This window comes from Tachypleus tridentatus, chromosome 12, assembly GCF_004210375.1.
Source record: "Tachypleus tridentatus isolate NWPU-2018 chromosome 12, ASM421037v1, whole genome shotgun sequence".
Lineage (NCBI taxonomy): Eukaryota > Metazoa > Arthropoda > Merostomata > Xiphosura > Limulidae > Tachypleus > Tachypleus tridentatus.
The window spans coordinates 8,534,598-8,562,073 of record NC_134836.1 but is presented as its reverse complement, the minus strand read 5'-3'; the positions used below and the strand labels follow the sequence as shown (position 1 = coordinate 8,562,073).

At 33.4% G+C, this 27,476-nt stretch overlaps 1 protein-coding gene across 17 annotated transcripts in view; it reads left to right on the top strand.

Annotated features, from left to right (window-relative positions):
• LOC143233936 (uncharacterized) overlaps nt 1-17,770 on the top strand; it is a 108,475-nt gene extending 90,705 nt beyond the window's left edge. For 11 of the 17 annotated variants that reach the window (XM_076470859.1, XM_076470856.1, XM_076470858.1 and 8 more), the window contains one exon: nt 513-6,965. In XM_076470859.1, the coding sequence (XP_076326974.1) occupies nt 545-1,885 (1,341 nt within the window). In that variant the 5' untranslated portion in view covers nt 513-544 and the 3' untranslated portion in view covers nt 1,886-6,965. Of the gene's footprint in view, nt 1-512; nt 6,966-9,858; nt 10,913-17,517 lie in introns of those variants that run through there. The other 6 variants (XR_013018420.1, XR_013018421.1, XR_013018416.1 and 3 more) reach the window with 3 other exon arrangements.
• The last annotated feature ends 9,706 nt before the right edge of the window (nt 17,771-27,476 follow it).

Genomic DNA, 27,476 nt, shown 5'->3' with positions numbered 1-27,476 from the left:
AGTTTAATCAAACTGTTGCCAATTTTCCGAATATATGTTCGTATGGCATGAGTTTGGTCTAAAGATAATAGGATTGTGTCTAAACATAAATTTGTTGTTGATGAATAGGGGCTAACATTCACTTGTTAAGTTGCAAATAAGGCTAAGAAAGTTAAAGTACAATTGTATTTCAAGGAACTTTATGAGCAATGCCTTAGTTTCACAGTTTTCTCTGTTTCAACTATACATTCTGATAATTGTATATTTTCCACTATAATGTTGTTATTTGAATTCTTCAATTAGTCTATATGTTGTGTTTAGCATACTTTTAGATAAAAAATAAAAGTCTATAAAGGAATAAAAGAAATTAGTACAATGTACTTTGTATGAAATACACGATAAGTTTTATTTAATCGCTTTTATTTATTCAGAGTGAATATAAACACTGCAAATGTATTCTGAAATGTGTGAACGCAACTTGACGCTATTATTATATCTATGTTGTTATACGCTTGATATTACTATTATTTTAGGTCGGCTGGAGATAGCGCGAGGGAAACAAGAGATGAAAGCAGGGTCTGAGGGGGTTGGTGAATGTAAAGAAGTGGATTCCACGAAGAATGAAGGAAGTCAAACACTGTCTCAGGTACAACGGCCACCGGTGTTGGTTGGAATTCCCCTATCAGTGGTCACTACAACAACTGACCATACAAGTTTAACCGATAGGCTAACACCTAGTCTTTCAGTCGGAGAACCGTCTGCCAGCACAGGGAATGGATCGGATAGTAATAGCATTCCAGGCCCACAAACAAGTCCCAGGGGCCGGGATAGTCATTCTAGGGATAAAATATTTGTGTGTAGCGTTTGTAACCGTTGTTTTGGTTATAAGCACGTGCTTCAAAATCACGAACGCACGCATACAGGTGAGAAGCCGTTTGAGTGTAAAGAGTGCCATAAACGGTTCACTCGTGATCATCATTTGAAGACGCACATGAGGCTACACACAGGGGAAAAACCCTATCACTGTACGCACTGTGAAAGGCAGTTCGTCCAAGTGGCCAATTTACGTCGACACCTTCGCGTTCATACGGGTGAGCGTCCTTACGCTTGTGAACTTTGTTCGTCAAAATTTTCAGATAGCAACCAATTGAAAGCTCATATGCTCATTCATAAAGGAGAAAAACCATTCCAATGCACAAAATGTTTGGGTCACTTTCGCCGGAGACACCATCTCATGCATCATAAATGTCCACAAGACGAAATGAATATTGGTAAACCACGGCGAGGACGTCGTCCTAAGGCGTATGATCAATTTCCACTAGTTGTTCCATTGACCACCGCCCAACAGACTTTACTTCCAAGCACCGTTGCTGCCTCAATAATTTCGCCGGACCCTCTTGCTGCAGGAAGTAGCCAAAAATCTGAGCCAGCAGTGTCCAGAACAGCATCGCAATCACGTCGCAAACCTCGTCACACAATACGGATTCTAACGCCTCAGCAGAGAGAATTGTTTTTACGAGACCAAGAAACAGTGCAGACGCAAGCGATAGACATGAGTATCTCTCCTTCAGCCGAAAATTCATTGGCCATCCTCATGCCTCGAACATTTAATCCGGCTCCTATTAGTGAAGGAGTACTAGATCTCTCTAGTTCAAGGAGTGATTCGGATGCCGAAGCCATCGAAGAAGAAGTAGAGGAGTCTGAAAGCGACAGTGAGGTTCCTAAACCTTGGAGAAAGGAAACGTTAGCTTTCTATCCAGAGGCATATAGGTCGTGGCAGTTAAAGAACAGTAAAGAAGTAGACCAAAGCAAGAATGAGCTTCGTGGAAATGGAAATCAAATAGAATGTGAAGAAGATGACAGTGATGAACCATTGGAATTAACAAAAACTTCCTGGGATACATAGTTTTATTCCTATTTTTAAGAGAACATTGTCTATATCTGTTTTATCGCACTTATATCAATAAGCTACCTCAAAAAATGTGATTTGGTAATTGCCTACTGTTACAGTGAAGTTCAAGGTTGGGAGGGGGTTTGGAATTAAGTTCCTTTAGAAGCAAATGCCGTGCGGTTCTTAATTCATAGAATACTTATTTGCAGTTTAACTGGTGACATAAAAATAATTTGTGTCTTACACAGATATGCAGAAAGAAAACGTTGAAATTATTGATTTAAAGTAACTACAACATCCTACTATTAAGATGCATTTTCTAATGACAAGTTACTAGAAGAAGTACCTTGCATTTTGTTTTAGTAAAAAAAAAAATTGAAAAAAACCCCACTGTACCAAGTAGGTATAACCAAATCACTATGGCTTTCAAAGCCAGATCGATTACTGAAACCCAAAGAGTTTTACATGTTAAATATTGTGATAAGTTTTTAATTTCGTCATTTAACGTCCTCTAAAGGCTGATAAAATATGTCGAATTGGTTCTTAGTTGCTATTACTAGGATTTTATAGCTATCTCTTTTAGTTTTTGAAACAGGACAGTAATGTTAACCTGAAGCTACCTCAGAGCCACCACAGTTCGTGGCCCTGCTACTCGTTTGATGATGTTTTTATAGTCTAAACTTAGCTACCTCATTCAAGTCAATTAATCAGTATTGAATGTGCGGTGTAATACTTTTAATTTTTAGAAGCTAATATAGAACGGCACCACGTTCATCTCCTGTGTAGCTTCTCGTAACATGGAGATGTTTAAAATAAGGTGACCAAACGATTTGCTTTGTTTTAGTAAACGTTATCGTTGACGGGTTTTTCCAATCAAATAATGATATCACGGTTTCAGTCATCGTGTTGACTTGTGTTAGATTTGTGAGCTTGTCAGAAAGTGTAATGGTATATGAAACATGTTTTACCTGAGAATAATATATTATATAACGTACAGGGTGAAACATGTTACTTAATGACACAAAAATACAAAAACGTATATTTGTAAATAATTTCTTTAGGTGATATTTTTAACGTTTTATGTACATGTTTTTGCTTAGCCTCATTCTGGTTATTTGTATTATAGGAGTATTATATAACCATCACAAGGGGTGTGCTGGTTTAGAATGAGGCTAACCAACTGTTTACAACAGAAAGGTTAATTACACGCGACATTAACGTAGTTCTGTTACAATTGACGATTTTCATTTGTTATTAGACGTAAATCCTTTGTTAAATACCTGACGTTGAAGAAACAGTAGAAAAAAACAATCGTTGATCAAAGCTACTGTAGTTTCACAAGAGTTGACTTCTGGTGTTAAATTAGTAAAGGTTTGTTCCTACTTATACGGGTGCCTCATATACACACACAAACAAAAAACAAACATACACACATATATATATATATAAAACTTTTTGTTTTTCTTTAAACTTCATTTAAATGCTGTCGAAGTTCGATAAAATGAGATTATTATTTTATTTACGGTTCTTTTAATACTGGTGTGCATGTGACGAATCACTGACTACTGATAATATATATACATATATAACATTTACAAGTAATCCGCCTAGATATTATTGTGATATTAAACGTGTCTAAAAAAAACAAGTTTTACTTGACTTGAACCCACTACAACTCTGTTTTTCACAACAGAGAAGTGGAAGTAGAGAGTTTCGTATCATGTCACGTTTGTAGAAATAGCCCCGGGTGGGGTATTTTAGAAAGCCGGTATGCATTGAAGAACGGATGATCGATTTTTTTTTGTTTCGCTTCATGTGTGTGTGTGTTTGTGTGTATTTTTCTTCTTCTCTGCATGAACGACTCTAGCGTTGGAGAAGAAGGGGAGGGGTGAGATACAGAGAAAAGCGTTAAATGTGTGTATCATTACTCTAATTATTACGTCAGTAAGCTAACTTCATTTATTATTTTTTAAACTGAAGAAAGTGAATTTTGCTATTCGTTAGGAAAATATCAGTTCTGAAATCAGCGTTAATGTATACAATTTTCGTAACTCAAGTTTTGATATCGTGAAAAACAAAATAATCGAAGCCCGACAAAGAAAAAGAACATCTGTATACATAGTTAATGAATAATAGGTTTTCATAATGAATCTCTAACACAGCCTAACTACCAAAAAAACTTTAACTCTAAATCTTGAAACATTGTTGTAATAGTTTGTGTACTTTAATTAGCTACGCCATTAGTGTGGAGCAGTTGGGTTTCTCCATCAAAGCTTATTCAGTCAAGTTAACATGCATTATAGTGAAGACCTTGTACACTTGGACAGAAAATTTAACTTCCAAAACGCTTTCCAGTTGACTTACGAAATTCGAGATGCGAATATATATATTTATTTTAATATAAAATTATTTGTTTTTTGCGTTAGGCAATAATATCCATGGCATCAGATGCATAAAGTGGACAATATTTTGCAATACTCGTAAGAAGAAAATGATTAACAACCATACAAAAAACAAAATACCTCGACAGGTGGATTTATCGTAAAGAACCAGCAATTGTTGTGATAGCGATCGAAGTTCATAGGCACAGGTTTTACCAGACACAACAAACAACCGGAGCTGGAGGACATATGATTGACCGATTGCGTGGAAACTCCACTTCAGAACCCTTCGAAACGGACAAACAACTTAGGAGACAAATAACTACATAAGCTTACTTAACGTACTTTCGGTGAGAACGTTGACCTGACGGTGTTTGTTCGTTTTAGTGGAACGAGGTAAACAACCATAACCGGTCTGGGAAGGTAAAATGTCGACCCAACGGTTGCAGGGGTAGGCAGTCAGGTTGAAAATTTTTGAAACCTACATCACTGTAGAATCTGGATGATGTAATATTTCAGACTAAACTTTATAATCTGTTAACTAAAGTGAAATCAGAGTAAGATATGTGCTTAAAACGAATTTATACATTAACCTGGTCATCAGTGAATATACGTTCTTTACTTACGGAGATAAGAATGCTTTGTTTCGTCAGTTATATGCTCTCGCTCTTGACGATATTTTCTGGCGCTCTTATAAATTGCTCGGTTTCTTAATATATATAGCTGTGTACATCTACTATACTTTCTGTTATGTAGAACTGTTCCCAGCGACGTCAAATGTGATATTTCTAGGTTTTATAGAGATATATTACATGACTAAATATATTCAAAACATTGTATGTTTTATTTCATAAATAACAGGTAATTAGACAACATCAAATAGGGTAACAAAAGGTACTTGTGAATTCGAGCTTCTAATATATATATTACTTTATTGCCTAGCCAACCTAGCAGCTGACATCTACATATAGCGTAAATTTGAGTTAGCATCTATAGTCTCCAACCTAGAAAACCTTAAGTACTTACTTACTTTTCCACTGTTGAAAAGGGGGGAAGACGAAAGTAAAGAGGACGACATAGGTTTCCATTCACCCTGCTGCTCAATATCCCTTCCCCATGGCTTCACCATCTGTGATCAAATCATCAGGAAAGGGGGTGAGACTCCTTACACCACAGTCTTCCAGTAGAAGTGTATTGAGTTTTAGGTAGACAGATGGGAGCTTTTTTTAAGGGAGCTGTGTGTATCAGTTCGGGATGGAGACATAGATTTATCCAGGGGGTGGGCAATGAATATACCATTTATCACACCGGCTGCCATTTGATTTACTTTAAACGAGGATATCAAACTTTTCCCCTTCACAAATGTGGTCAGAGAAAAGACCCTTCCCCAGTCACCAGCTGTACTGCTATTTAACGTAGGTTTTTTGGAAAAAAATCCATTCCTTGTCCTTAAGGAAACTTCCTTTGCCCAGTGGCACAGCGGTATGTCTACGGACGTACAACACTAAAACCCAGGTTTCGATACCTGTGGTGGGTAGAACACAGATAGTCCTTTGTGTAGCTTTGTGCTTAATAACAAACAACAACAACAACCTTAAAAAAACATTAAATAAAAAACCAATAATAGGGCATTTATATATATAACTATTTTATAGGTGGCAGGTGGAAGAAATACAATATTTCACATGTATTTTTTGTTTTATTTATTTAGTAATAGTAAAAATCACATTGGTTCTTAAAGTTCAAATTGAGCAGGTTTAATTGTGTTTAGAAAAGACAAAGGTTGTGGTTAAAATCATTTTTGTTTTCACATATTTTGTATTTTCTACATCAAAAAGCAGTTTGTAATATTTTATAACATATATTTTTGTACGCGATATCTTATACTATGGTTTTCTGTTTTTAAATATAAGAACTACACCAGAGGCTACTCTGTAACTACAATAACTATATGAATTCTATTTACACCAGAGGTCGCTTTGTAACTACAATAGCTTTGTTAAAATGCTAAGTAATTTCGTATTTGTTCATTTTTTTCTTCTGTAAAAAAGTCTCAGGGATGTCTATTGTTATTCATTTAGACATTTCACGATCTTGTTAACGGTTGCCAAAGAACTGATATGTTTTAAAGTGAGGTGAAAACGAACTATCTATTCTTGTATTACCTCAGAATCAAACTAAATCAAAATAACCCAAAATAATTGATATATTTCATCTATCACGCTCGTTAACGCCTATTAATTACCTCAAAGTGAATAAATTTTACATAAATTATTGTAACATACATTTTGGAATTTGAAATATGCTTTAACAGTAGAGTTCTTACTATAATGTCTTGGAAGACGGGAGAGTATGGAAACAAAAAAGGACAATATATTTTAATTGTGGAAGCACAGAAACCAATTCAAGCAATCAAACTCAGGTATTGTTTTTTTATTTTATTGTTCCTTTTGAATGTAATGTTAGTGTGTTAGTGCACTAACAGTATTTGTAGTTGTTTGAAGATGATAGGGTGTGTTAACACATTCCACTATTAATAACAAAAAGATTATGTTACCAAATAATAAACTGGATAATGTTAATGATCAGTGATTTATAATTTCACAGACAAAGAAGTTTCATCAGTTTAGATTTTTATATCACCAAAATAAATGCCCAATTCACCATTTTACTGTATTTTTACCTTGCAGTAAAACGTATACCAGTAATAAGAACGTGTATGTGTTGTATACATACATGAGAGAAATAACGTTGCAGAATTTTCAGTTCAAGTATACAATCTGTGAATTACACGGTTTCTTACTTTTATCTCAACTACCTCACTGTGTGTTGTGTTTAAAGACGTCATCAGCTTTCAAAGTATCCAAGTCAATCAGATTATAATAATTAACCTCTTCAGAAAATGTAGTGAAGACAACAATAGTTTATACAAAATACAATATCAATGATGGTTAAAACTAATAGCAAAGTCATTCCACTAACGCTGCTTCAACATTTCTTTGTTACAAGTATTGTAATGTCATATTGAAATGAGATGACTACGTGATTCCAAACTTTAACCTGTTATTATTGCACCACGACTTCTAGTCCCGGACTGTTATTATGACAAGCAGATATAAGAACTCTAGGATGTTGTTTACGTCATCGCTTAAAACATCCTATCAAAGATTCAGGGTAACAAGTAATTGATTCAATTTGGGCTGGGAAATAGACAGATGTAATTGTCATCGACATCCTATCAAAGATTCAGGGTAACAAGTAATTGGACGTGAATCGGAATTTGGATCATAAGCTGGGAAATAGACTCAGATGTTCAAATTCAAAACACACACACATATTATAGATATAGATAACCAGACACGTCCAATGATCTTTCAGGATAGTGAGTCATTCAAACGTTTAACACGATTTCTGCTTTCCTTTTTAGTGTAAGTTATTTGCATATTGTACGTGTTAAACAAAGACAAATGTATAAGTTTAGTATAACATGCCATAAGAAGTGAACGTTTTAATTAGGTTTCCCTTCATGATCAATGCGTCTTTTTTGTTAATGTTTTCTAAGTTCAAGAAACATGTGTTGTAATATGCTGATTGTTTACAGGGTCAGGCTTACTATGAAAATTAGGGACTGTTTTAAAGAAAAAAAAACTTTGTCGGAATGATATTTATCTTGAGTTGTCATAGTAACAAATGCTCAACAATCTTCACAGATTATTATCTTTAGTTGTCATAGTAACTCATGCTCAACAATCGTTACATGTAATCCTCAGTAGTTATCGTGAGTAGACTTGTGATTGAGCTTGTCATTGTTATATGTACCTCCGAAGTAGTAGTTAGAAATGAGCTCTCGAGTTGTTTTAACCTTAAAGGATTACACCTAACTACAGAAGGACCTATTCAAGTGCCTTCTTAAGTATTTTTAACAAACAACTTTTTATACAGTTTTATACATTCCTACAGCTACATTTTGCCAGACATTTCTAGCCACTAAGTCGTAGGCTCTAAACTTAATTATTTTGGAATTGGTTTTTCTTACGCATAACTGTCGAGCCAAACTGGGATATACAGAATATAAGAAGATTCTTTCTTTAACGCCTCAATTATTGACATTACTTTCTCTTCCTATCTTTTACGTTGTAAAAATACTGTGTCACGAAATTGTATTTTTGACTTTTGAGGTTATATATAATATGTTTCTCTTCTTTTTTTCTTTTTTGAAGTATTTTCTGTGTATTCGTAGAAACGTTTAGAAGAGCGAACATTTTATAAAACCTTTAGTTACTCTCGTTCCAAACAATAACAAAAACAAATATATTTTACACGATTTTTTCATGGTTAACGTTTTCCTTGTCATGTTATTTTAGTATAACTTGTCTTTTATCACGTTTCATCAACAGTTATGTTTTATGTGCTGTAAAACTTGCTTCATTCAGAACGATAACAAAGACGATCTTTGCCAAGTTTGTATACTATTGCCAATAGATAACGTAATACAGACCTTAAAACTCATGAATAAATCATTAATTGTATCAAATCGCTCACAAAATTCTTGCCCCAACTGTTATAACGAGGAAGTAAAAACGTACTACCTTTGGTAAATATATACAAATGTTAGCATTTGTCGAATAAGAAATTTACATTTAAAATATACGTGTCTTCCTCCAGTTTACTTAACAGAACAACCATTTTAGTTTACTTCCCAGTTTTTTACAGTTTAAGAGCAAGAAATGTTTGGTTATTTTTTATTTTATTTTTACGGGTGTTTTAAAATTATTTATTCTTAATTATTACCAGGTTGTATTCATTAGCACTTAAAATTTTAATAATTTTTAAATTATTTAAAAGAAAACAAAGATTCTTGTTCTGTATAATTAGTGACAATCAACTAAGAAAAATCGATAGTAAAGGCAAACAGACCAATTAAGTAAAATAAAAATTATATAACAAAATATCAAATTTTGTTATATCGGATATAAATCATCCGAAAATATAAAGCGCAAAGTAAATTTGTTTTAAAGGAGGAAAGGGCGTAGAAAGTTATTAATTCGATATAAAAATTGAAATTAAATGTTCTTGCTTGATTCTAAATTGTCATTAAAAATATGGTATTAATACCTATCATTAGTAGCAGTAGGAAAACCTTTTGAATTAATCATAGCCTATGGTAAACATGATGGAATTTTGTAAATTTTGTAAATGGAATTTAAGCTATATGGTAACTAGATGGTTCGAAAAAGAGTTAGAGTGAGAAAATGAATAATTATTCAACACACATCTACAACAACAATGAGACACGTGAATAATCAATCTAGTTAGGTACAAAGAGTTTAATAATTTAAGTGAAAACTATAATTCTATGTTTTAAGTAAAATCCATTTTGTGACTTCGTTTGGTATCAGGTTTCGTACAGTTACAATTACGTTTATTTAGCTTAACAGTAACTTATACCTTGTTAGTATTAACTATAAATAATTTTCTTACTACTGTTTTTTGTATCTTATTCATATGTTTTAGTTAATAATTTAGGATTAGACAATAAATATGTTTTTACCTTTTTCCTTTTTACATTATGTGATAAACTGTGTAGCTGTTTTACTCTCTTTTCAGAGGAAGTTATACTGTTCGCAGATGTTTCATTGTTGACAGGACTGTGTCCGGTAGTTGGAACTCAACTTCATCATATATTGTTTGTTGATCTTTACTTGGTGAAATTATTTTAATACTGGGCCACTAATAAAATTGAAAAAAAAGTACACATGAAACTGCACAATAATTGATATTAATATTAAATAATACAATAAATAATAAAATAAATCATGAAAACTATTTAGAACATCATATCTGTATACCTGAAGTAGGAAAGTTTACTTTCCGAAAATAGCCGAATTATTTTTTGCAAGGATTGCTTGAATTACATAACTAGGCTTATTTATATCTACTACTTGTAGGTGCGTATGTTTATACAGAAAATAACATGCAAATTTCTCTAACTATTTAAATCCCATACAAAATGTGTAATTCGACATAAGGTAAGACTGGTAAAAGGTATACTATTTCAAAGAACATTTGTTAGTGCGTGTACTTTTGTTGTGTAAAAAACAAATCCATTATAATTAAAAGTTAAAATGTGGAATATGTCTCACTATAGATTTTACTTTGAGCATAATGTCAAAATTATAGATATTTCTTTGTCGTTCATCAAATGTCTAAGTACCTTATTCATATTTTTCATAATATTTTGTACACATTTATAAACATCATATTTTCTACATTTGTAGAAACGTTGTTTCCTACCTTAAATCTTGGTAAAGTCAAGAGCATATATGTTCATCAAATGCTTAAGTACCTTATTCATATTTTTCGTAACATTTCATACTAGTTCATAAGCATCAAAGTGCCCATATTTGGAAAAAAACGCTTATTCTTACCTTATGTCTTCATCATATGTTGCGGGAAATACTTCCATTTCCATCCAAAATTAATCTTGGAAAAACATTCTGACCAGAGAGGTTTACTAAGTACTTATATGTATACATTACTTCCGTACACATTTTGTGTGTTCTCAAGTGTTTGGTGTGAAATCCCAAAGACAAACGCTGTATTAGTCCCTTACACAGATGTAACTTGACGATAATAAAAGTGTTAGTGATTTGTCCGTGAATTTGTGTCCATTTTCTTTTGTCAACGAAGTTCTCGAGTTTTATACAAACAATTTCAAACTTGGCTACATTTTTCAGATTTACAAGTTTAAAGATAAAAAACGATTGACGACTGCTAACTCTGAGCGTCCCAATATAAACAAAACAAGTGACGATGCATTTACGCAATACGCTTACTGAATATTTCTTATGTTTTAAATTGCGTTTCATTTGGCTGTTTGTCATTTACTAACCAGCTATGCAGTATAAAGAATAAACTGGCTGCAAAAGAAATAGTTGGAAGTGTGGGTGATCAGATGATTTAAATGATTTTTTTCCATACGATAATATATTATTATATTATAGTTGGTTGCTTTTGTTCAAACCTTAAGAACGAAGAACTTAAAGAAACCTGCTTAGCTCAAGAAGTGAGAAAATAAAATATATTCCATGAAATTACAAGACGAATAATAAATGTGTACGCAGAAGGACCATTTTTTTTTTTTCAGTTCCTCGTTAGTACAGCGGTAAGTCTACGAATTTACAACGCTAAAATGGGGGATTCCATAGTGTAACTTTTGGCTTAATAATAACTATACCAATGTTTGCACTACGTTTTTCTTAAGTTTTTCTGTATTAAAATCCTGTATGAAAAAGAGTTGTTTGTTACGTTGTCTGGGTTTTGGAACTTGGGAACCACACTAATTGGTTTAATCAGTCAAGATATTCTTACTACAAACACCATTTATATTTTGTGTAAACAGTAATTATCATTGAAGGTAATGTACAAATAACGAAACGCGCATTCTTTTCTCCGATGTGATGGCTTTTTTAGTAATTGAATAGATATTTAATAATAAGTTAGAAATTTATATGAATAACAATTCCACCGTTCTTCTTCAGTTAAAGAAAAGAGTTTGAAGAGTCTCCTTATCCTAATTTCTCCTTTTTAACTGGAACATACTTTGTTCTGAAGAAGGTTAATTAACAACGCTGTACTTTGCAACGCACAGTCTGAATAGGAAATCACGTGAGCATGGAGTAGTCTTTGACGAGGGTATACGTCAACGTCTGTGAGCCGAGAAACACACCGACACGATAAAAAACAACAATTGGACCAGTACTTTAATAAGAGGAGCAAAATCATTAATTAAATTAAAATTTTGTCTTATAATTTTACTGTAAATATTTCATTGTGACTTGTTTAGATTGTGCTGTATAATAGGCCATGGGAACAAGCTTATATGGGTGATAAGGAAGTACAACATGCTACAAATACCATTTACAATATTATGATATTTCAGGCACACAGTAATTATCGATGAGTAATAAATAAAAAAAGACGTTTTGGATTTCACATATATTCATTGTTCTTTTCTTACTAAAAAAATGACAAAATACCGGTTGTTGGTACACATTTATCAGACAAAGCACGATACCACAGTTTACTCAGCATGACTACTCGAAGCTTAATTTCCATCCAAATGCTTTAAATATATAAAAACTTCAAAATCTAATGATCTTTATTTCACAAATTGATATAATATTTTCCAGGAGCTTTGGATTGTGTCGTTTTGGTTTGGGTTTAGTCACTATAAAATATGTGTATGCTGGACCTAACTGAGTTGTTAGCTGGTTGAACTGTGACTTTACGGGTCCCTAATTTTTATACAGTTGGCGCAGATTCGCATGCATCGTAAGGGTGATGGCCAGATCCAAATGTTCATTTAGTGGCACAACAGTTGGCGGTAGATGCTCTTGATGCTTTTCCTTCAGTCTATTATTTCATAATTAGGGATGATTAAGACGGATAACCCTGTATAGTTTTACCCCAATACTCGAAACACTAACACACATCAAAGGTCCTATATGTTCTTCATTGCTGTGTGATCACTACACAGAATACATATTAAAGAAAATGTTTAAACGCATCTTAAGTAAAACGTGTTCACTATACTTATATATATATATACTCTATCATTAAACAAAATGTTTAACCATGTTCTTAACTAGTGAGTGATCACTATATACACTCTATTGTTAAACTGCTCGTTCTTAAATACAAATTGATCACTGTACATGTATTTAATAGATTATCGAACATAGTGTTTAAAGGCATTACGTTTTTTAAGTAATAAAGGTCCACTATATATTCTATATTATTAAAAAAAGTTAAGCAAATATATAATATATGTATATAATATATTCTTAAGCAGAGTGTTTAGACACATTATATTACTAACTAAAAGTGTTCACTAAACAAGCTTTTTTATTAAATAAAGTGTTTAAATGCACCGCGTTTTAAACTAGAAAATTATCACTATATATAATGTGTTATTAAACAAAATGTTTGAACACACCGTGTTTTTAACTACTAACTGATCACTATATATATATATATATACTCTATTTTTAAACGAAATGTTTCTGCTATTGATTACACTATGTAACAAAATTTTTACTTTTTCTTGTTCCTGGGCAGAAAGTGTTATTTCATAATTGCTTATGCCCAAGGTAATTGGAAAAGACCTTTCTTCTCTTCAAACTTTGCTTTTGTAACCTGGGTAATGAAATTTTCAAATTTACCCATTTTCCAGAAACATTCCAGGTAAATGTATGAGTAGCTGAGAGAGAATTTTCTTGAATTTACAAGAATTTTCAAGAACTTTCTAGAATGTCGTAGAACTTACGACAGTTTTCAAGAACCTTTTTAGAATTTTCTAGAACTTTCCACAGTAATACATTTACAGGGACTCATTACTTCAGTTTAGTTCTAGCTGCCAAAGTGAACACATAGATCTATCTGATTTTATCAGAGATGGCATCAAGAAGCTGCAAACATTCTCCAGACACATTCTGCTATGTATGCGGCCAATTTATCAAGACAATAGTGAAAAAGTACTTTGTGACAGCATCTGTTAAAATGTGTGAAGTCTACAAGACATATTTCGGCATGTCTGTCAGGGATCAAGACAAACCTTGGGTACCTTATTTTACCTGCGAGTACTGAAAAAAAAAATTCTAGAAGGTAAGACGGACAATTTTAGCTTGCATGAATAATAAGATTTTATATTATACAAATTTTAGACCTTTTAAAATTTATATGCTAGAAGCCTTGATGTATGATGAGTATGGCTTGGGGATTATCGGAGACTAAAATGATGGCATTCCTGATGGGTCTCCATGGAGGCTTGACCAAGTTTCCCTGTTTTCTTTGCCTTTGGGACAGCAGGGACACCGCAGCGCATTACAACAGGAAGCACTGGTTACAACGGACTAGGTTCTTTATGGGGAGGCACAATATCAAGTGTGAGCCACTAGTGGAACTCCAGAAGGTGTTGTTCCCACCATTACATATACAATTGGGTCTTATGAAACAGTTTGTTACAATTCTTGACAAGGATTCTGCAGTCTTCAAGTACCTTCGAGACTTCTTCCCTAAGCTGTGTGAGGTCAAAGCTAATGTCATTGTTGGACCACAAATAAAGAAGATCCTGGAGTGCACAAAATTCCCCAAGAAGCTTTGTCGCAGTGGTTCGGGGTTTCTTGGGCAATCACAAGGCCGAAAATTATGTGGAACAGGTTAAGGCTCTGTTGAAAAAGTACGGCAAAATGGGCTGCAGGATATCCCTGAAAGTCCATATCCTTGACGCTCATCTTGATAAATTCAAGGAGAACATGGGACATACTCAGAGGAGCAAGGCGAGCGTTTCCACCAAGATATACTGGACTTTGGACGCTGCAACCAAGGAGCGTATAAGGAAAACATGATGGGAGACTATATTTGGGGGCTGATACGTGAATGTGATTGGCATTAGTCTCAAATCTCGAAAAACTACTCATTTCTGAACATTTTGTACATTTCTGTATAACTTTAGTATAAGTACATGTAAATCTTGATTCATATGTTATTTTATTCAGACCTTATGTAAATGAAAATGTGCAAATTTGCCCGTTTTTACTTAGAAAATAGGTTTATTTCTAAATTTCATTATCCAGGTCACAAAACCAAAGTTTGAAGAGAATAATGGCAATTTTATGTGCTTTTACAACACAAGAAATTAAGAAATAACACGTACTATCCAGGAATAAAATTTGTGTTACATAGTGTAATCACTATACATACTCTCTTATTGAACAGTTTTCAATCATAGTGTGTTTTTACTACAAAGTTAAACATTATTAAACAAAGTGTTTAAACATATTACGTCCTTAACTGCTAAGCGATTACTTTACACATACTCTATTATTAAACAAAATATTTAAACACATTATGTTCTTAATTGCTAGGTGAGCACTTTATAAACACTCTATTATTAAACAGTGTTTAAACACATTATGTTATTAACTGCAAAGTGTTCACACGACGTGTTCTATTAGTAAACAGTGTTTAAGCACCCAGAGTTCTTAACCACTAACTGATCACTATATATACTTTATTATTGAATAAAGTGTTTAAACAGGTTATGTTCTTAACTACAAAGTAATCACTTTGTATAATGTCTTGTTAATCAAAAGGTTTAAACACAATGTGTTCTTAACTACCAAGTGATCACTATGTATATCTTCTATTATTAAACACGATATTTTAAGCACCCTCCTATAATATAAAACATGCATCGCGTTTTTAAATACAAAATGATCAATGTATATAATATTTTATTAAACGAAATGTTTAGAAATATTGTGTTAGTAACTACTAAGTGATTACTTTATATATATTTCATTAGTAAACAAAGTGTTTAAACACATAGTATTCTTAACTACAAAGTTATCACTATATAAGCTCTATTATTTAACACACTATGTTTTTAACCATTAAATGATAACTATTTATACTCTCTCATTAAACAAAATGTTTAAACGTTCCTAACTAATTACAGATTTCCACGTATATGCTATTTTTAAAATACAATTTAAGGAAATTGTGTTTTGAAATATCCTGGTGTTTTTTAGGTATATAAATTTATCAAGTAACGTTGATTCCTGTGTATGTAGTATTATGAAATGCGATGCATTTGTGTTCTAAACTTCGTTGAGATCCCTATGTGTATACCATTTTTCGACCTACCATGTCTTTTATTCCTGCAGTGACAGTGAACTGTAGTATCCTTTATCGAACCGTTGACATTGAATCCATTATTTTGTTTTTTATTTTATGTACATTTAGGGAAAAGCTATCAACAGATCATAAAAATGTTCCACTACGTATATTTAATAATGCAATGAAGAAACTTTTTTACTTATAATAGTTTTATAGGAGTGCTTTTTAAAAATTATTATATCAATTATTGTAAAAGTCAACTGTTTTATTATTTTGGTTTTGTTTCTGAGATGGCTAAACCGCATTTAACCATCAGAAATCTGGAAATATTTTCTTTCGCGCAATTGTTTTGCGTTAATTGCTTTTAAAGAAATAATTCATAATATGTTTTAAAAGCTCTTTGATTAAAAGTATTTCTATTTTATTATATGATTCTAGGATAAACGCAATAAGTTATTCCAGAAAAATGAAAATAACTTAGACCTTTACAATCTAATTATCTTGTATTCAATTATGACATTATTCACATATTTATGTTGTCACGTCTGTGAGGAAGATTCCTAATATGGTTTGATTTCTTTTGTTTTGAATTTCGCGCAAAGCTACTCAAGGGCTATCTGCGCTATCCGTCCCTAATTTAGTAGTGTAAGACTAGAGGGAAGGCAGCTAGTCATAACCACCCACCGCCAACTCTTGGGCTACTCTTTTACCAACGAATAGTGGGATTGAACTTCACATTACAACCAGTGATGTCGAGAAACCCACTTGTTGAGAAATTTATATGCACAAACGGCTCGTTTGGGTTGAGAAAATATTTTACATAGAAGAGCGAACAACGCTCTTCACATTACAACGCCCCCATGGCTGAAAGGGCGAGCATGTTTGGTGCGATGGCGATTCAAACCCGCGACCCTCAGATTACGAGTAGAATGCCTTAATCCACCTGGTCATGCCAGACATTTTCGAATGGATTTGGACGAAAGTTGGTATACGTTTGGAATATAATCAAACTTAGAAGTGCTTTATTTCTGGAGTGTCAAGGTTACAACAAGGTAACAAAAAACAACCTATCTGTTAACACAGGCGCCTATTTTTCACACTATTTTTGTCCTATAACTCAGTCCAAATTATAATATTTTGATGAAACTTGATGGATTTATGTAGAATGTTATTCCTCATTTTTCTGCACAAAATAGTCTGTTTCTGTTGGTAGAGACGGACGTACGGATACATTTTCGTATCTTTTTAGAGCCGATTTTGATCAACGTAGCATGGTGGAGGAATGCGCTCTAATTCTGTTTTGTTTTTCTATTTATTAACGAGTAAATTTAGCATTTACTATGAATATTTATATCTTTGAAAATCGTACTCGAAGGTTCAGCAAAATAAGCTATTCTTTGTTCTGTAAATTAAATAAACAGTGCAATAAATTATATGAGTAGACTAACACCAGTTTTTGTATTTAAAATGTTTGCTAATAATGTATGCGTATTATTTTTCGAACTTATTTTTTATACATACATATACAGAAAGTTTTTTTTTTTTTTAAATTAAGTTTACTTTATCAATTTCGTTTATTTTCAGGCTATTCAAAGAAACAATGAAGTGATGGGAAAGTGATTTCCTGAAGCGGAAGAAATCATCTGAAAACAAGGATTTGTTAAAAATTAGTTTCACTTTTCAAATACAAACCCAGATCAATTATTACCGCGTAAACAAATGTGACATGTGAGGCCTGGACTAACTCCAGCGATTCAAGTACACTAAAAAAACAGTCTCAAAACCAACTTACTATCAATTTATCAATTTAGTAAAATAAATCGAAGATTTTACTGCTTCTAATGAAGATCAGAATCCATTACTCATAGTTCTGAATATATGAATCACCTTCTTTGGAAACAGTTATTTCATTAGGTCCAGCTTTCTGACAAGATGAATTGACAGATCCACAGCGAAGTAAGATTGTAATTACTGATCCAGTATAATAGGTGACATTTCATTTCCGCGAAAAAAAAAAAAAATGAAAAAATCACCCATTCTATTACATACATATCAAAAATGGAAACACTTTTTAAGTATTCGGTAAGCTTACTTCAATTCTTCAGAAAGAGTAATATGTATCTGCTCTAAAGGTTTCAGCAAAATAAACGAGAACGCTGCTTCTACTTTTAGTTCACAAAAATTACTTTCAAGAGCATTCATTTCTATAAATGACAAACATTGAAAAATGGCAAAACCTCAAGTGTGCAGTTCTAGGCATGGGTAGGATAAAAAAGTCAATTTGCAGTTTGTAAAGCAAGATGAAAAATACTGGACAGTAGATTTCAAATTGAACTGTAACCATAATTCATCATTTGGCCAAAAGAAACTTACTTTTCGATAGCACAACTATAATGCCTACGACCCACATAATTGAAACTTTCTCTGATAAGATAAGCATCACTCAAAGTTTGATGCAACAATGGCAGAACATTTAAAATGAATTAAGCGTAAAAAAATGCGTGAAGATTAGCTCAATAATGCAATACAAAATGAATTCATCGACCTTTTTGGAAACCATAATGTGTAACAGAATGTTGAGAAGGTTTGGTCTACTAGATGTTTTGATGTGATACAGTACTAGTCATCAAGATCAACTCTCAATAAATCTGCGTATTTTTAATTGTAGTGTATTAGATGTTGCTCGTACTTCTCAATGTTTCATCAGCTTTACCACCAATAATGACTCTAGTGAGAAAGGATTACTGAAAGCTCTTTTGCTCGTATATAGGAGTTGAATATTAATATCAATAATTGAAGAGCTATTCTTATGATAATGGCTGCAACATGAGAGATATTAATAAAAGTATTCAGAAAAGGCTGTTGGACATTAATAACAGTACATCAATGTACAGTCTTGGCCAAAATGTTTGCATATTTTGTAACAAATAAGATCATTATTATTATCAAAATTATCAGACACCTATAGAAAGATATGTAATTTAGCATTTCACCTACCACAACAAAACTTTACCAAAACATATATAATGAAAAAGTATAACACCAAATTAATATAAATATCTTACATAACCTTATAATCAGTTCATATTAAACTTTCAGTGTTATAATAACCTCTGCAAGTGGACTTGTCATGCTCTAGATGGGGTTATTGATATAATCCACTATTACATCCCAATTTTTCACTTGGAGGCGCTGCAACTCGGATATAGTAGTTAGTTTACCATCGTATTTTTCGGCTCAAGTCTGCTCAATAGAATTGCAATCTTGAGATTTAGCTGGAATTTGAAATCTTATAACATCCTCTTGGTGGAGATAATTCTGTACAACATATGCACTGTAGGCAGTGGTACTGTCATCTTGAAAGTTATTGCCAATCCTTGCCTTAGCATATGGCAGAAATATAGTCGCCATGCGATTCCTGTAGAAGGTGCCATTGACGGTTTCCTGGAGGAAATGAAAATCAATTTCCACCATGATGAGTTGTTGTCTAAACATACACCGCACAACGTCCTATGTGTTCTCTGTGGGAAAGACAATATTCTCTCATCTATTCTCCACGCAAATAACGAATACAAATCTTATGATAAGCTTTAACATACCGGAAACAGGAATCATCTGAAAAGATTATATGTTTTTAGTGCCTTTCCTAACTGTAACGTGGCATTCTGTCTTGTCAAAATAACACGTTGTGAATTCTGATTAAATTTGGTTCGAAGATAGTCCTTCTTGCAAAATCACCTTGTTTGCTTAATCTCCTATTCATTGTTTTTCTGGTTATCCTGAAATGAATGATTCCATCCCATTACTGTCATTAGGTATTAAAAGACTTCTTTTAACCTTCTCATATTAACCTGATCAAAACAAGGTCATCTCAGGCAATAATATTTCGGCGTCTACCGGTACACTTTCATGGAACTACAGGAAATGTAATCTGTATAGAGTACACTGGGATTACCCTACTGTTCTGGCAATCTTCATTTGCTTCATATCACTTTTTGATACAGTCAAATGATTTGATGCTCTATGACTTCTGGCACATGACTCTACATTAGCTACAGAGAAGTTGTTCTGAACAAAGGGTGAATCTGTTTTGAAAAGTATTACACTAAAAGCACACCCTTTTATAGAAAAGAAGCGAGTGTATTGTTTTGACGAACAAATTCTCAAAAAAATTTTCAGATGAAAATAACAACTCGTATGTTTGTCGGATTATATGCTACTTTCTTTGTTACTACTCGGGTATTTTCTCAATAACTAAGCCATGCATGTAGACAATAAATTCATCACGAATAGAGAACAGTAAGCAAACATTATTGCTAAGACTGTATTTGCTCTGTATAAGCAAACTGTACAATAAATTTGCTGTATTCGATGCTGTAAGGTCAATGGTGGATGGCGAAAAGTATTTTGGCATTTTTGAGTGGCTATATGTAATTACCAATTCTCAGTGCAGCTTTGGACAATTTTGAATTGGAATATGGTTCTTTTAACTTTAAAACTTTTATCGGAAACATGTTGAGCAGTATAGTAGAGGGCGTGAACGTTCGGCGATGTTACCTACGAGAAGTGTCTGGTGCTTTGAATATATTGCACTGTTATGCAATTGGCAAGAAAGATGGAGCTACAGTCTCAGATGCATCATATTTAAGAAATGGCATTGCCTCGTGGAAGTTCATTACCTTTGTAGTAATTTGTTATGTCTTATACCAGCCCAATAGATCAAGCAAGTAATTTCAAAGTCCTGAAACAAGCACACGTTTCTAAAAGAATATGGAGAATGCAGTTTTGTAAATGTTCAGTTAAATTGTAGAAACTGCTGACGTTCAAAGAATATTTCCAGAGAAAGACAATCCAAGTTATGATTATGTAGCCTCTAAAGCACACAAGATATATTTATAGAGCTGTATATACTGAAGGAATAAAAGGTAAAGTTTCAGGCACGTTGATATACAGTAATATTTAGTTTGGGAGAGGTAGAGTAATAGAAAAGTTAATGAGTTCAAACATGAAGATGAAACTTGTGGGTTAGAGGCTCCTGGTCGATAATAGATGTACGAACAATTCTTGATGCAATTTTTCGAAATTAGAACATTTTTCAATTTGTATGCATTTCAATCTCCCAAGGCAAGGAGTTTACAGTATCACGTGGGGCCTCAATAATTTATATTCAAAACTGTGTCCCTCATTTTAACAGGAACAGTGATTTTCCATCTTTTTAATTCCATAAGTGAGTGTAAACTCCTCTATCCTTTCTACTAACAGAAACTGTGAACACTGGTGTCCATCTACACCAGCAGTAATTGCATTCCTTTTTCCTTTATTTTATCATTGACTGGGAACACTTTTGTCTTTTCTCGTCATGGTACTTGTCAACTCTCATATAAATACATCACCAGTAAATTTTAAATTACAGTGACTGTGAATTCCTATAATCTTTATTCCAGAAACGACTGCAAACTTTCGTGTTTTTATATCATGTTTTTATACTGATAACTGGCTTCTCCTTTCTTTTAGTAGCAATGTTAACCCTGGTGTCTGTTTTTCTAAGAAGTGGATAGGATAATTTGTTCTGTTTATTCAACTGGTTATTGTAAACTCTTGCGTTTTTATAGTAGCAGTAACTGTGAAGTCAGATTTGTTTTATACCACCAGTGAATTTGAGTTCCCCATCCTCAGTGACTGTGAGATGCTCTATCGTTTATAGTAGCAGTGACTGAGAATACTTGTGTATTTTATTCCAGCAGATGATTGTGACCCCTTGATTCATATATACGAGCAGTGTTTGTAAAGACCTATGGTCTTTATTCTAGCAAGTGACTATAAACACCTAATTCATTCATTTCAATGATAACTGTAAACTCCATTGTCTTCCATACCTGAAGCGACTGGGAAGACCGACCTCCTTTAATCCAACTGTCCTTGTGAACTACGATGTCATTTTCTCCTTCACTGATCTTGGACTACTATGTCATTTACTCCTTCACTGACTGTGAACTATGATGTCATTTATCCCTTCACTGAATGTGAACTACAATGTCATTTACTACTTCACTGACCGTGGACTACGATGTCATTTACCTCCTCACTGAATGTGAATTACCGTGTCATTTACTCCTTCACTCACTGTGAGCACAGAAGTTCTGTAAACACTCCTTTCATTTATTCCAGTAGCTTAAATGAAAATCAGTTACCTTTCTTTATTCAAGCATTGACTATAAATTAACACATCCTTTGTTACTGAAATGACTATGAACTCTCATGTCCTTGATATTAGGAGTGACTGTAAACTCCTGTGTTATTTATATTAACAAAGACCGTGAATTCCTATATTTTCTAATCCGAAGTTATTTATTCAAATAATGTCTGTGAACTTCCTGCCCTTTATTGAAGCTCAGTCTGTTAATTCCAGTGCCATTTATTTGAACAATAACTATTACCTCCCTTCTTTGCTTTATAGGCAGTGACTGTGAACTCTCGTGTCCTTTATGCTAACAGTGATTGTGTTTGTTTTTGAATTTCGCACAAAGCTACTCGAGGGCTATCTGTGCTAGCCGTCCCTAATTTAGCAGTGTAAGACTAGAGGGAAGGCAGCTAGTCATCACCACCCACCGCCAACTCTTGGGCTACTCTTTTACCAACGAATAGTGGGATTGACCGTCACATTATAACGCCCCCACGCCTGAAAGGGCGAGCATGTTTGGCGCGACGGAGATGCGAATCCGCGATCCTCAGATTACGAGTCGCACGCCTTAACACGCTTGGCCATGCCAGGCCCAATTTTTGATTGGATTATTCAAATATACTACGTTGTTGTTGTTGTTTTGAGTTAAGCACAAAGCTACACAATGGGCTATCTGTGCCCTGCCCACCACGGGTATCGAAACCCGGATTTTAGCGTTGTAAGTCCGCAGACATACCGCTGAGCCACTGGGGGCCAGTGATTGTGAACTCCTAGATACTTTATAGAAAAGTCACAGTGAACTTCCATGTCTTTTATCCAAACAGCCACTGTGAGCTATCGTGTCATGCATTACAGCGTTGATTGTGACCTCATGTGTTCTTTATCCCAGCAGTGATCATTGTGAATAAGTAATGTCAATGTTCTACATAATTTTTTGTATGGTGAATATATTAATAGAGGTTAGATTACTTTGTTTTACTACCACAAATAGTTGACAAGACGTACTTCGAAATTCTTACTGATTTACTTTTGAGCCTGGCATTAGGCTATTGGTACTTGAAATTAGACAAATAGAGTTGCCATGAAGATTTTTGTATCATTTATGAATAAGTTTATAAATCTGATATTATGATATTCAGCTTGTGCAACACAAGAGCAGTTGTAAATACTCGTGAAGTTTACAATGTATGGTATACAACATACGCATTACTTGATAGATGGAGGTAACGTTTTAGTTATTGGAAAGATACTTTAAGTCATCGCTGTAAAATCTGATATATATAGAGGCAGGTTCTAAAACATATGCCGAAAAAAAAACATAATAATATTGCGGTACTTGACAATATCGGGGCTGCAATTGCTACGAATTTAAGTTGTATCTCTATAAGGTAGCAGCCACCAAAGTTTGGAATCAACTTACATTCAAGAAAGAAGTATATAGCCCTCACAGTGGCCAGCTTCTACACTGCAGCCACACCATTGTTTAGACCTTTTACACATACGACTTAAAAAATAATAACAACTAGGTTTTTTTAGTCACTGAGGTACTAGCATTGGACTAGCCAATAAATGACAGTAAGTAAAAAGTGGCTCTATTACAAGTGTGAGGTTATATAGATCCATTAATACACATTTTTAACTTCATAAAATACTTGAATTTATTTACTGTCCTAATACCGACCATTCTGTGATAAAATAGTATTTTATGGGTATATGGTCTCTTTACTAAATACAAAGTATGGCAATTCACTGAAGTGCAGCCTCTAAAAATCCTATTACAAGATCTAAAATCATAATGAAGTAATGTAAATTTTGATTGTCCCGTGAAAGCATTTGAATTTATTTACTGTCCTAATACCGACCATTCTGTGATAAAATACGATATAGTGACATCAAATGTGTTTGGACAGAAGAATATGGTTGTTGTCTTTCACCTACAACAAAATGATTAATTTTCGAAAAAAGCAACCAGAGGATTCAGTGAAATTCGAAAAGCAATAGAATATAGCATTGTCACCTTTATATATGACTGATAAATTCAACACTGACTGTTGCAAATGTTAAGCAGGTTGGTCTTATATTGTGAGTTGGTACAAAGGTAACACCAAGGGTGGAAGATTGAAATGGAATCGCATACATTGAATATATTGTTGTTTTGAAAATTAATAAATTTTGATAAAGTTAAGTAAACAAAATCACAAGGAAGAATTGCGTTAAAAATAGCAATACCAAACCTCTGACTAATTATATTAGCTTGTTATAATTTAAAAAACAAACCGAAACAAAAAATAAACAAAAAACGCTGCACTAATTAAAAGGACCCCAGGGTACAAGCTATAATGTGAGATTACAAGATATACCCTAGATTGTTGGGAGGACTTTAAAGTAGGGCCCACATTGCAGTGGGGATACACCGTATATCAGTCTTAACCCCCATTTCCCAGTCTCATATAAGAAATAAAAGAGCAGGGATGTTAATCTTTTGACGGCACGATGACTGACGGATGGCGTGGGTGTGAATCATTCGTCATGCAACTGCTGAATATGGGCGAACAGCAAAAGTAGATTTGCTGAGCGCGGTATTATATGTCATTTTCATTTGGCTTCAGGATTCACACATTTTAAAACTTAAGCTGTTTGTCTGGCTGCTTATTAATTTAAAATCGACCTTTTAGGGAAGGGAGCCCTTACGTGTTTTTACCAAATTTCGTCAAAACTGGTTCAACCGGATCTTCACAACAACATATGATATTAAGCCACAAACAGACGAACAGCTCTAGGCTGTATATAGATATAAAAGGTGTAACCATAGCACGCTCAGCATTTTTAAGTAAACTTCGTTCGTTTCACAAAGCTGATGCAATGACCTATGAGTGTGTGCGTCACTCGCCGTTGTACGTCTAGTAAACACAAGGGATTCGAATTTAGAAAGTAGTTACAAAGGTAACACCAAGGGTGGAAGATTGAAATGGACTTAGCACATGAACCATTTGTCCAAGAGGAAACATTTAAATGGTGTAGCACACGAACGGCTCCTTTAAACGGACAAACTAAAATGTGTGTATAACTTCAACCATTCTTCCGATTGCTTGCCCATTTATTTAAATAATATTTCAGACGTTGCTTACTTGAGTTCCTTTACTAAATTGTAAAAAACTTTGTTTAGCTAACCCTTAAACAACAGATAAACAGACATGCTTTACACATAAACAGCTATGTTATAGCTCACAAAATAACTTTCAGGTTGTTTCCATTCAACTTGTAGAATAGTTTAAACCTACACACACACGAGAAATTTGGTTCGAATACTCATCAACCATAACATTCACCATTTTTTTATATTCTTAATTTTATTTCTATATAATAATGATTCCAGGTTGAGGAGTAGTAAAAATCTACGAAACCGGTTTCTAAAGATTATGTAACTTTAAACAATTTTCATGTTCAAGGGAAGACTAAGTAAAATTTTGTGAAAAAAATCTATGTTACTTTGTGAACTATTTATATATTTATCTTACCACCCAGTTTCGGAGAAAAGTCGTACTTTTATCAATAAGTTTGTAACCAAATGTAAGGTTAGTAAATTCATATGAAATCAACAAACACCCTTTAAATAGTTAATCACCTCTTTGAAATTGAAACCTAAATTTATAGACATTCAAACATAAAGGAAAATGTCACTAACGTAACGTTTTGCACCAGTACCGTTACGCTGTTGTTGTGATGTTTACACACAAAATGGTGACCAAGTTGTATAATCCTCGTAACCACCCTCTCTTTTTTTCATCAGTTTTACCATCTCAGACTTTACTTCCTCTCCTACTTACCGCCTTTTCTTTATTTTGTTCAATCTGTGGAAAGTCCATAGATGACTAAAGTAAACAACTGCCGACATCAGTCGTACTTTAGTAAAGAAACTGGCCTCCTGTCCAGTGAGCCAATAGGAAGTAAAATAGAGAACCCCTCACTGCAGGAAGGTAAAGGTTCAGAGCTTTATATACATGGAAAATGTAAACGAAGCTCGTTTGTTTGTCGGTGTGATTTATGTATGGATAGACTGAAAAATGTGAATTTGCTTTGTTTACCGTAAGAAGGATGTTGAAATATTTATTTCACCTATGAAATCCTACGTGACATAAGTAAAAACGAAAAAAACAAAACAAAAAAACAACTGGCAAATGAAATATAATTAATTCCAAACACAAGTCCATTAATTACCTCATTAAGTAAAAATGTTACACATAAACAATGGCTTCGTTTTCTAGTTCTTAATGCATATGAACTGATTTATATAATACAGTGTGTTCACTCTGAGCAATCACCATTGGGAGCATGAGATACCAGTGTGTTATCGGATTGCGTTATAAAGAAATGTTAATTTGCTAAGCAAAACATGCGAACACGTTAGAAATATGCAAAAACTGAGAAATTTATTCATCGCTCAATTTTCACCATTTAAAATATCTGAAATTTGGTGTTAATAACAGACAATTTACATTTAAACATCAGAAGACCTTGGTAGAAACTGCAACAAACTAAAGGAAGACATTCTAAAAATGCCATTATGTAAATAACTGACGACCAGACTTTGTCAAAGTTATCAGAACTTCAACTTACCGAAGATAACCGATTAACACTTATGGTGAGCATTTCACATAAGATATATTTAAATTACCGTTAAAGGATTAGGTATTGATTGTTTCAATTCATTATAATACTATCCAATATTTAGCACGCAGCTACAAAATTCATACTAATTTTTAAGGTTCATAGTTCTAACAGATATATCGAGATCGTATTAAACATTTCTGTAATTTCATGATGTTAGAAAAACACGTGGATTCAAGAAGTCTTGGTAGAAATGAAATAAAAACCCTATAACCTTAGTTTGGTACTGAAGAAGAAAGTTCCACCTTTTGAAAGCGTTCGGGTTATGAGGTATTTATTTCATTTCAAACATTAACATAATTCATTTCAACTTTTGTACTTCTTCAGGACCAGAGTATGTAATACGATATACGAGCGAAACGTTTTCCATACATACTTTATGCGTTTTATTAATAAAGAAGATATAGTTTTGAATATCAGCCTGAAATATTTATTTCTCAAACTCACTGAATTCTCACAATACATTTTTTTTTATAATCGTGTTATTTGACTTTAAATATAATAATTTTCTAGCTCGATCATTGCAATCGATTAGCATATTTTGTAAAATATTTCAGTTTACAGTAAGTTTTAGAATAACAAACTGAATATATATGTCAGAGGCCATTTGAAAATAAAACTAACTTTTCAATAAACATACAAGTTTATATAAATGAGCTAAGAAACTGCCAGCTAGCTATACGATGGAGAGATG